At 44.8% G+C, this 9675-nt stretch overlaps 1 protein-coding gene across 1 annotated transcript; it reads right to left on the bottom strand.

The window, feature by feature from the left end:
- Window positions 1-5715: 5715 nt before the first annotated feature.
- On the bottom strand, window positions 5716-8595 carry coq7 (coenzyme Q7 homolog, ubiquinone (yeast)). Its single transcript, XM_077013657.1, has 6 exons — window positions 8418-8595; window positions 7704-7882; window positions 7489-7603; window positions 6415-6554; window positions 6201-6269; window positions 5716-5940 (listed from the first exon to the last, which is right to left on the bottom strand). Exons 1-6 carry the CDS (start codon window positions 8509-8511, stop codon window positions 5863-5865), a joined length of 675 nt encoding a protein of 224 aa, XP_076869772.1. The 5' UTR covers window positions 8512-8595; the 3' UTR covers window positions 5716-5862.
- Between the last annotated feature and the right edge of the window lie 1080 nt (window positions 8596-9675).

The following is a 9675-nucleotide window of genomic DNA, read 5'->3' as shown; positions in this document are numbered from 1 at the left end:
GCCAGAATGTTTAGGGAAAAAACGTGTTTAGATGGCATTGCTGGTCTTTTATGTCTTTGATATGAGCTTCAGTGGATTTCTTGCAGAAGCGGGTAGGGCATGCCAGCTCTTCCGATCGATACGCAAGGCTTCTGTCTGGAAGACACACACACACACACACACACACACACATTTTTACAGCAATAGAATGACACAGACAAGGTCAGATTCCCACAATTCCACATTTCGCCGAAGGAGAACAGAGTGACAAAACGTCGCACAGAAGCACAGTTTAGGTACACAAAATAAAAGTCCTTCCCAGGTTTTTATTTCTATCGCCAGAATGTGGTAATTTGCTCAAGCCTGCTATAAGACATAAAGAAACGATTAAGTTACTTACTTTTTAATCTTGAACTTGTCACTGTTTAATTGGAACATATTAAGTAATATCTACACTGTAGAGTTTAGGCCAGAATCATGGTGAGAACTGGTCCACTTCTGTGGTGTTCAAAATGTACCGTACAGTTTGGGTTCTTTTAATTATTCATGCACACAACTGGTGAAGGAAGCAACAATATTGTTTGATATATTTATAATATAAAATGATATATTGGTTTCTTTTCAACAAACTGCAGATAACATTTTTGCTTTTGTGAAAGATGTAAGTACATTAAGGAGAAGGATCAGATCACATGTATTTTAATTATTATTAGTATTATTGTTGTTGTTGTTAACCAGGCTCAAGAACGATTCTCTTATGTTTGAAATAACATCTATGCATAACCAAGGTCATTTGCTGACACTAAAGGGCTGGGTGATGGCACTTTGTACAGGTGCCCTGTGTGTGTGTGTGTGTGTATGTGTGTGTGTGTGATCTCCACACCACATCGCTTAAGGCAGGCAAGCACATTTCTCGGCTGACACCGGTCAAAGTATGCCGCGCTGCTGGCAATCGTAACACGCTGGATGTTTAGGGCTCCGCAATGCGAAAACCTCACGATCAACGTCTAATCCCGAAGCCTCGGACATGAATCCCCGCAGTGGACTCAGCAGTCAGGTGACAGGACCGTATAATCGCTCGCGGCCGTCGGCTTACATGAGCAATGTGCAGAGCAGCATAACCTGTTGGTGAAGTTCTCACGGGTGTAACCGGCGCTCAGCCGCGTGCGGTTACCGGAGAAACACATGGAGGAATGGAGGAGACCACAGACGTGTCCGCACCAGCTGCGCTGATAACGGTTCGGTGATGGGGGCCTTGCAGCTGACAGCCGAGACTTCTGATGACTGGCGTGAACGGGCTCTAGAGTGAAGAAACAGGTGGTTCACCGCCAGCACAGAGCAGCCCCAGTGTGTGGCCATGCGCACGCTAACCTTCTGAAATCCCAGGATAGTCAGCAGGATTAATGGTCTGGCAGACTTGGTGTGACTCAGTAGTGATATAACACCCAAAGTAAACGACGGGGGGGGTAAGTAATCTGCCTCTGTGCCCTTCACGGAGCGGGGTAGATTCTGCTTTTCAAGATTTCAAGAATGCTGCAGGTTTGTTCTCACGTCTGGGGTACGAGTCCCTTCTGGGAGGTGTTCCAGGCTCACACTGACCGGTCGCAAGACGAGGGAGGCGGGTGGTTCTGCCGGCCGCTCCAGGCCCAGGGATGCACCTGCAGGGAGCGACGCGGTCACAGCCGTGGGGGTCACAGGGGGGTTGAGCCATAATGTGGCCTTGGAGACACTGCCACGACTGCTGACTGATGGATGGTTGGAGGGGTCACGTTTCCCAGACCTGAGGCCATGACTGAGGTGCCCCTGAGCAAGGCCCTTAACCCTCAATTGCTCACTTGTATAAAAAATGAGATAAAAAAAAATGTAAGTCCCTCTGGATAAGGGCGTCTGCCAAATTCCATAAATGCAAATGTAAATGTAGATATTAGGTAGTCAAGCATGCTATGTGAGCTGGATCATATTACCATGCTCACCTTTGACCTTACATGTGCCAACGTGTGCTTGGCAAAAAAGTCTTAATTGGTTAGCCCTTTAATTAATGTTCGCACCTAGGACATTTCCACTTGTGACGAAGGTCAAGATTCTTTTCTATTTATGTCTTAATGTTTTGCTGTTCGTCTCACGTGTCCCGCCGCGGCCGAGACGAGCAGGAACTGCGTAGGAACTTCATGATGTACGTGATCATGAAGGATGGGTTCTGGGTAGGCGGAGGTCTTCTGAACACTTGGAGCTTCTCAGAAATGCCGATCTAGCCCCTCCCACACCTGAAAGCAGAAAATTAGTTCATTATAAATTTATTACTATCTGACAGACAGCATTTATGTTGAGCCACAGAACTTATAAATTAATCCTTTGTACCCCGGACTGAGTTTCTTCACAACACAGAAAAGTCTGTATGGACTTTCATAAGAGGTACCATAAAGGGCAATTAACAGACCTGGAATGGGAAAATAAACCCCACCCTCAAAAAATACATAATTATAATTGATAAACTAAATTATTTTATTTCTTTGTGTCATATATGCAGCCAGACTGGAGGAGACCAAAGCTCCATCTTCTACCATCTGACCAGGCTGGGTGCAGACAGACGGGCTGGGTGCAGACAGACAGGTTGGGTGCAGACAGACAAGTTGGGTGCAGACAGACAGGCTGGGTGCAGACAGACAGGCTGGGTGCAGACAGACGGGCTGAACTCAGGGATACAGGCTGAACGCAGACAGACGGGCTGAGTGCAGACAGACAGGTTGGGTGCAGACAGACAGGCTGAACGCAGGGAGACAGGCTGAACGCAGGGAGACAGGCTGGGTGCAGGGATACAGGCTGGGTGCAGACAGACCGGCTGGGTGCAGACAGACGGGCTGGGTGCAGACAGACGGGCTGGGTGCAGACAGACAGGCTGTGCAGGCTGTGATTTACGGTCACGCCACCAGGTGCCAAGAAACAAAACGATCTGCATCCGAAAGTTTTCACGAGTGGTGTGGATTTATTCATCCCTGCTTGGGAAATTTACAGCAGCAATTCTTCACAGACGCAGCGTCGGCCAGACTGGAGACCAGTTCACGACCTTCTCATCTTCTTGTTGCTGATTTCCTGGTCGATATAACAGCAGATTCTTATCAAAGGTGAATTTAGGTAAAGCAGCGCCATCCCGGAGGACAGCTGGAGTTGACATAACAACCTCAACAAACACAATCTGAAAGTGACACTACACACAAAACTGTTATTAACACATGCAGTGTGCCCAGTATCATCCGCCACACAAATGAATTGCAGTTTTGTCGCCCCCTGCAGGTGGCAGGTGTGCTATACGGGTCCCTTTTCTTTTCAAGCCATCAACACAGAATGGATTTCAAGATGAAAAGCATCAATCACACCCAAAACAAATCAACCATTCACGCGAACACCCAAAATGCCAAAAAAAGCGAGAAAGAAAGAATCTTGAGTTCTTCTTCAGTCTATTTGGTGGATTTACTTTCTAACTTTGAATATTTTACTCAAGCTCTCAAAATAGTTCTGTCTAGGAATGTTCCAGGTGTATACAGGAAACAGAAGTTTTTTATTATTTTAATGTTCCTCAAAAATTGCTCTATTTAAAAAGTATGAATTTCAACACAATTTATATCTTACCATACTCAAGTAGTTTGGTGTGATATCAGTGGGTTAGTCTGGCATCTGGTGTCATTTCAGTCCTCAAATAGAGTTCTGCTCAAATCTATATACTCAATGCAGTCCAAATCCTACCGTACCGAAGGAAAGGACACAGTACTGAAGGATGTATTTCAATGTATTAGTGTTTAGGTACGATATCCCGGGGTTAGTCCTCAAACTGATGTCTATGGTGCCAGCCAGTCATTAAACCGAGTCACTCCCAGAACCACCAAAACAACTCCCCATCCTCATCTAGTTAATGGCCTTGTAAACACAGAGTTGTTTTACAAGTAGTTATTTTATGTCCTTTATGTTGCTTTTTTCCCCCCGCGCTCACACTTATCTGACTGTACAGGGCTGGGTTTCCCAAAAACATCATAAAACAACGCTCAAAGGTAGAGAAGGGATCACACGGAGCTCTCTCTCTCTCGAGACGCTCTTAACACGACTATGATTTTTGGAAACAAAGCACAACAGTTTTTACTCTCTTTGCTGCTTGTTTAAAGGAACAGGACACGTCTCACACTGCATGTACTAAAACCATAATTGCTGGTTGTATTGTTTTAATAACATTACCACAGGATTCTAATATGGACCTTTAATTTCACTCCTTTAATTGCATTAAATGGCTAAACATTTATGAGGTGAGTGATTGGACAAAATATATACGCAACGTGGGTTACACGCGCTCTTCGGCTGAGATTCAGGTTCTTACCAGTGGACCTCACAGGTACATTCAACATTGGCCATTGTTGTTGCGTCTACATGTCCTTAAACATCCCCAACCACACACTGGCGACACAGACACGTACAACTGCTGAGAAGCTAGTATCTTTGGGAACTGACAAACCAGCCAACTTGAGAGCACACGTGCGTCTATTTGATTAGCTGATTGAATATCGGATTCTACCTGAATAGCTGATTTTAGCTGATTTACATCCTGATTGTTTTCCGCCGTGATGCCACCGATTAGCACCGAGAGCCTAAAGGTTAAAGGTTAACTTGCAGCACCACGTTCAGGCACCCGCTCAAGTGTGAGATGTGAAAAATAAACACATCTCGTGCAGGAATGTAACACCTCGAAGGAGCTGGAAGGCTGCGCGTGATTGGAGACCCGCTCCAGAATGTTAGCGGGAGCGCGCTGCACCACTGGACGTGCTTAAAGGCTTCTGTCTGTCCAGCTCGCCCTCAAACGTTATTTTCAATTTATGAGGTGTTTTGTAACAGGAGCTAAAGGGGGTGTTGGTGATTTAGGAAGGTGTTCGTCATGTTTATTTATATATGGATAGTGGCTCATTTTGTAGTTCAGCATGATGAACTGGATCGTGTGGTGGGTGATGTCATCTTGAACTGCTGAAACGTATATTAGCTGCTACAAGGCAAAGAAAGGGTTAACATGGCAAACACCACTTTCAGGATGTTAAAACCACACGCTGAAGGTCTTTGGGTTAGGCCTAACACATGGTCTTTAGAAATTAACATGGTCCGATTTTGGTTTTATCTGAAAAATGAGTGCACGGTTTTAGGAAAGAGCTCTAAAATCATTTTAATGTTTCTAACCTTTTAGGGTGTGACACACACTGGGCTATTTTGAAGGGCAAAAATTAACACTTTTGGACTTACAGTGAGTTAACACCAGTCACTGTTAGAAGCCTTGGTCAAAGCAGCAAGGTTAATGTATATGGAAACTGAAATGAAACTTTTTGGAGATGAACTACTACGCATGATTCTTGTGTAAAATAGTTAATAAAAGGTACAAAATGGTTCATGAAAGACAGCAGGACTGGAAATCTGAAAAATAAGTACAGCTAAAATGTAATAATACAGCATCAAAACCAAACAAACAAAAAATAACAACAGTTTGTAACATTGTCCATTCAGTGAACGTCAGAATCGCTATACATCTGTTTAACCACCAGGTGGCACCATTTTCACACCGCAGGTGAGGAAATGTAGGACAGAATGTTAGTGGAGATGCTCTCATCACGGCAGGCCTGCACGCACAGTGGCTGCACCACGATTCCTGCCAAAATGCATCTGTTGCTTTGACCCACCAAAAAAAAGCACCAAATAAGCAAACAAAATAAATGATGCCTCACATTATATGTTTTATTGGTAGGGTAACAAGAGGTCACTGAAAAATGTGAAATACTGTCAGTCACAAACATCAACACAAAAATACACTGAACATAACATACTGTACACATCACTGAACCAGAAAAAGAGCACAGGCACCTAAACACGCTGTGAGATATAAATAGCAGCTTTACATCCAGCCTGGATTAGAGTCTTCAGAAGAAAATAGCCAGGTACCTAAAGCAAACACAGAACAGGAAAACACTGTGTTAAGTCTGAGAAGAGAAGTCGTCATGATCTCACAAAGACAAACCCTTAAGATGAGACTGAAGTTCAACCCATCACGGGCCGAGCACAGCTGACGCGGTCTCCATCCAGCGTGCATGCGTCAGCAAATAACACCACGAGGAGCGGCACTCCGAACAGAACTGACCGCAAGACAACACGACTACGTCCAGCTACGTCCGCACGGCACCATCGGGTAAGCAGACACTCACCGACTCCGCGTCGTTCTCCAGGCCCGTGTCCTGGTGCTCCAGCTCGTCGTCCCGAAACTCCTTAATCAGCTGAAGAAAGAAAGCCGCACGTGAGAAGAACGTGCTCGCACGGGTTCGTTCTGCAGTGTGCACGTCAACCACCTGATGACCACACCCCCAGGCGACGCTCCCTGATAGCCCCTCCCCCACGGGAGCACCTCGTGGGCTCTCATACCTGCAGCAGCTCGGTGTATCTCTCTGGGTCGGCCTCCATCAGCGTTCTGATCTGGCTGTTGTAGTGCTCGGAGATGCTCTCCTCCACGGCCACAGTACACGCCATCGCCCCCTCCTTACCCAGCAGAGCCGTGGAGGCTCCTAGGGCCACAGGAACATCCCAGTATTACTCCAGTACTCAGATACAGAATAGCACTCAGTATTACTCCAGTACTCAGATACAGAGTAGCACTCAGTATTACTCCAGTACTCAGATACAGAGTAGCACTCAGTATTACTCCAGTACTCAGATACAGAGTAGCACTCAGTATTACTCAGTACTCAGATACAGAGTAGCACTCAGTATTACTCCAGTACTCCAATACAGATTATCACTCAGTATTACTCCAGTACTCCAATAGAGTAGCACTCAGTATTACTCCAGTACTCCAATACAGAGTATCATTAGTTTTACTCCAGTACTCCAATACAGAGTATCATTAGTTTTACTCCAGTACTCCGATACAGAGCATCACTCAGCATTACTCCAGTACTCCGATACCGAATGTTAGTCAATATTACTCCAACAGAGCTACACTGCTCTGACAGGCAGGAGCACTGAAACGCTGTGTCTGAGTGCACAGGCAATAGACCCAGAATGGCACCCATAGACCCAGAATGGCACCCATAGACCCAGCATGGCACCCATAGACCCAGCATTGCACCCATAGACCCAGCATGGCACCCATAGACCCAGCATGGCACCCATAGACCCAGCATGGCACCTACCCAGACACTGTTCTGCCTCAGTTGGTAAATGATCAACTTTCACCATATCACCATTATCAACTGAACAATATCACATTGTCATTATCACCATGCCAACTACTGTCACTGTTATCTATGGTACATCAGTCAGGTTGCCCTCGTGGTTCAGTGACATGAATGATTCCGTGACTGCTTAAAAATTGGAGGTTACAAACATATTTAAAAATAACTTGAGATCTGCTGTACTTTACGACGGCCAGTGCTGGAGCTTGCACAACAGATACTATGCTGGAAAATCACCACTTCAATTAAAATCAGCGACTCCTACCCAGTAAAAAGCCCGCGATGTTCCAGAGGGGCAGCATCACTGTGGGCCGAACTCTGTGCTCCCCCAAGATCTCGTTGAACTTTTGCAAATGCATTTTTTCCTGGTCCCACATGTACTGGAAAAGCAGTAAAATACAGATTTGGCATTTAAACCATATACGCACTCCGCATGCTTATTCATAACATTGGAAAATGGGTCGGCGGTTCTGAGGTTACCTGAATAAGGGGGCCGGACTGTGTCCGTCCCATCACAGCCATCTGTCCCGCATAGATGCGATTGGCCCCGTACTCGCCTGCGTGATCCACACGCATCATGCTGTCCAACATGGCCTTTTCCTCCTGGTCTCGAGGTTGGGGGAGAACACCGTACTGTCTGCATGACAGGATGCTACTGGCTGTACCAAACACACAAATCAATAAATAATAAATGATATAATAAATAGATAATAAATTGTGTATGTGGTGTGTTTTTTTTTACTCAGACCTACGTTGTAAGGTTTTCATGCTGCCTACATGATAAAACATCAGGTTAATCATATCACAACACCGCAGGACACTTTACTGAACTATGACATGTCCTCACAAGAGGGACACGTCTTGTACACTCGTCTAGTGAATCACCACGTACGTTGGTGTCTAACAAACTACTGTGTGTTTTATTCGAGGGTTCTGGCGAGCAGTTATATGCACAGTTGTGCTTTAAGCTACTTAACCAAGCTAGCTTACTAATAGTGTGTTAATGTTATTGTAATGTGCTCGGCTGTCTTAGGTCATTATATATACCCGGTGAGTTTCTTCTATTATGAAATATGTCAGAGGATAAGAACTGGGCCAGAACTGGGCCAGTCCTCCAACAAGAAGCTACACAGCTTAGCTAATCTGCTAACGTATCTAACTATCAAGTGAGCTCTGACAGCCACAGTCTGTTACCTTTGTCTGCGACACCAGGGACGTTTCCTGCGTGTAACGAATAATATTGTCGCAGAACGCCGCTTCTCCGAACACAGCGGGCAGCTACCTGCATGACTACAGGATGAAAACACTCTGTAGTTAAAAACACTGAGCAAAGTTTCTCTCTACTGTCAGAAGTGGCGCGGTTAGATGACGCACTTACCACGCGTCGTCTTGAAAATGGTCGTGGTTGATGTAATGATGTAATGACGTTGCTCTCTGTTAGACGTAGTTTTGTGTTTTTAATATTTGATTTGAAAAAAATTCTACTTTGTTTTTTTTCATTTGACATTACCTGCTATTTTACTCGACTAACATTTTACTTCATAGCCAATAGGGGGCGCTTTTGCACCAGATGGAGTAGTCGGCTATATGACCTACATTCATTCTCTGTTGTACTGTACATGCAAGTTAATTTAGAGATGGACTGCGTACGTTTGCATGTCTCGACTACAGTGTTCCATAATGCGGTTGTGCTCCAATATGGTAAATTCTGTTATGGAGTGTTGTAATACTCCTGTGTAATACTGTGATTGTGTAAACACTGTGGTTTCAGTAGCAGTTGCTTATTCACTTTAAAGTTCACTTTAGCTGAGGTCCAGTGAAAGGCCCTAAGCATCTTTAATTCAGTCAGAGTCCCTTGTGCCCACAGACACTGCCCGAGTGCACAATCACAGGCTGTGTGACAATGCCATAGTTAAAAGCTGAATTCTCCTCTGCTATGACTAACATTACCAACCATCAAGACGTTTGGGACTTAACAGGAATTACATAAAGAACTCGTGGTTATGAATACACACCAAGATGGAATTCATTTATCCCTCACATCTTTTCCTTTTTTCTCTCTTTTTAAATTGTTTTCACAGTGACCGGCGTCGGCCAGAGGAGAATGGGTCCCCCCCCTGAGTCTTGGTTGCTCTCAAGGTTTCTTCCTCATGTCCTTAGGGAGATTTTCTTTGCCACTGTCGCCCTTGGCTTGCTCACTGGGGGCTTGGACTCGGACACTTGTAAAGCTGCTTTGTGACAACAACTGTTGTAAAAAGTGCTGTATATAAATAAAATTTGATTTGATTTATTGTGATTGATTGAAATAAAAATGCACAGAAGTCATATAAATCGATAATTACAGGTAAAGGTGATTCAGAAAGGCTGAGGCACAGTGAGCTGAGAACGTGAGGCATTTGAAAATCAGTAAGTTTTCTGAAATTTCTGAAAGGAATTGAAAGAGTCTGAAACT

The sequence above is a fragment of the Brachyhypopomus gauderio genome, chromosome 8, assembly GCF_052324685.1.
Source record: "Brachyhypopomus gauderio isolate BG-103 chromosome 8, BGAUD_0.2, whole genome shotgun sequence".
NCBI classification, from domain to species: domain Eukaryota; kingdom Metazoa; phylum Chordata; class Actinopteri; order Gymnotiformes; family Hypopomidae; genus Brachyhypopomus; species Brachyhypopomus gauderio.
Note: the sequence above shows the minus strand (reverse complement) of the source record. Positions and strands in the feature narration are given on the sequence as shown.

Bases quoted from the DNA above. Each gene is read 5' to 3' on its own strand.
- coq7 (XM_077013657.1), bottom strand. From the start codon at position 8,511: ATGCAGGTAGCTGCCCGCTGTGTTCGGAGAAGCGGCGTTCTGCGACAA. The intron at 7,883-8,417 runs GTAACAGACTGT...TGTTTGGTACAG, and splicing joins CCCTGGTGTCGCAGACAAAG to CCAGTAGCATCCTGTCATGC. The intron at 7,604-7,703 runs GTAACCTCAGAA...CTGCTTTTCCAG, and splicing joins AGTCCGGCCCCCTTATTCAG to TACATGTGGGACCAGGAAAA.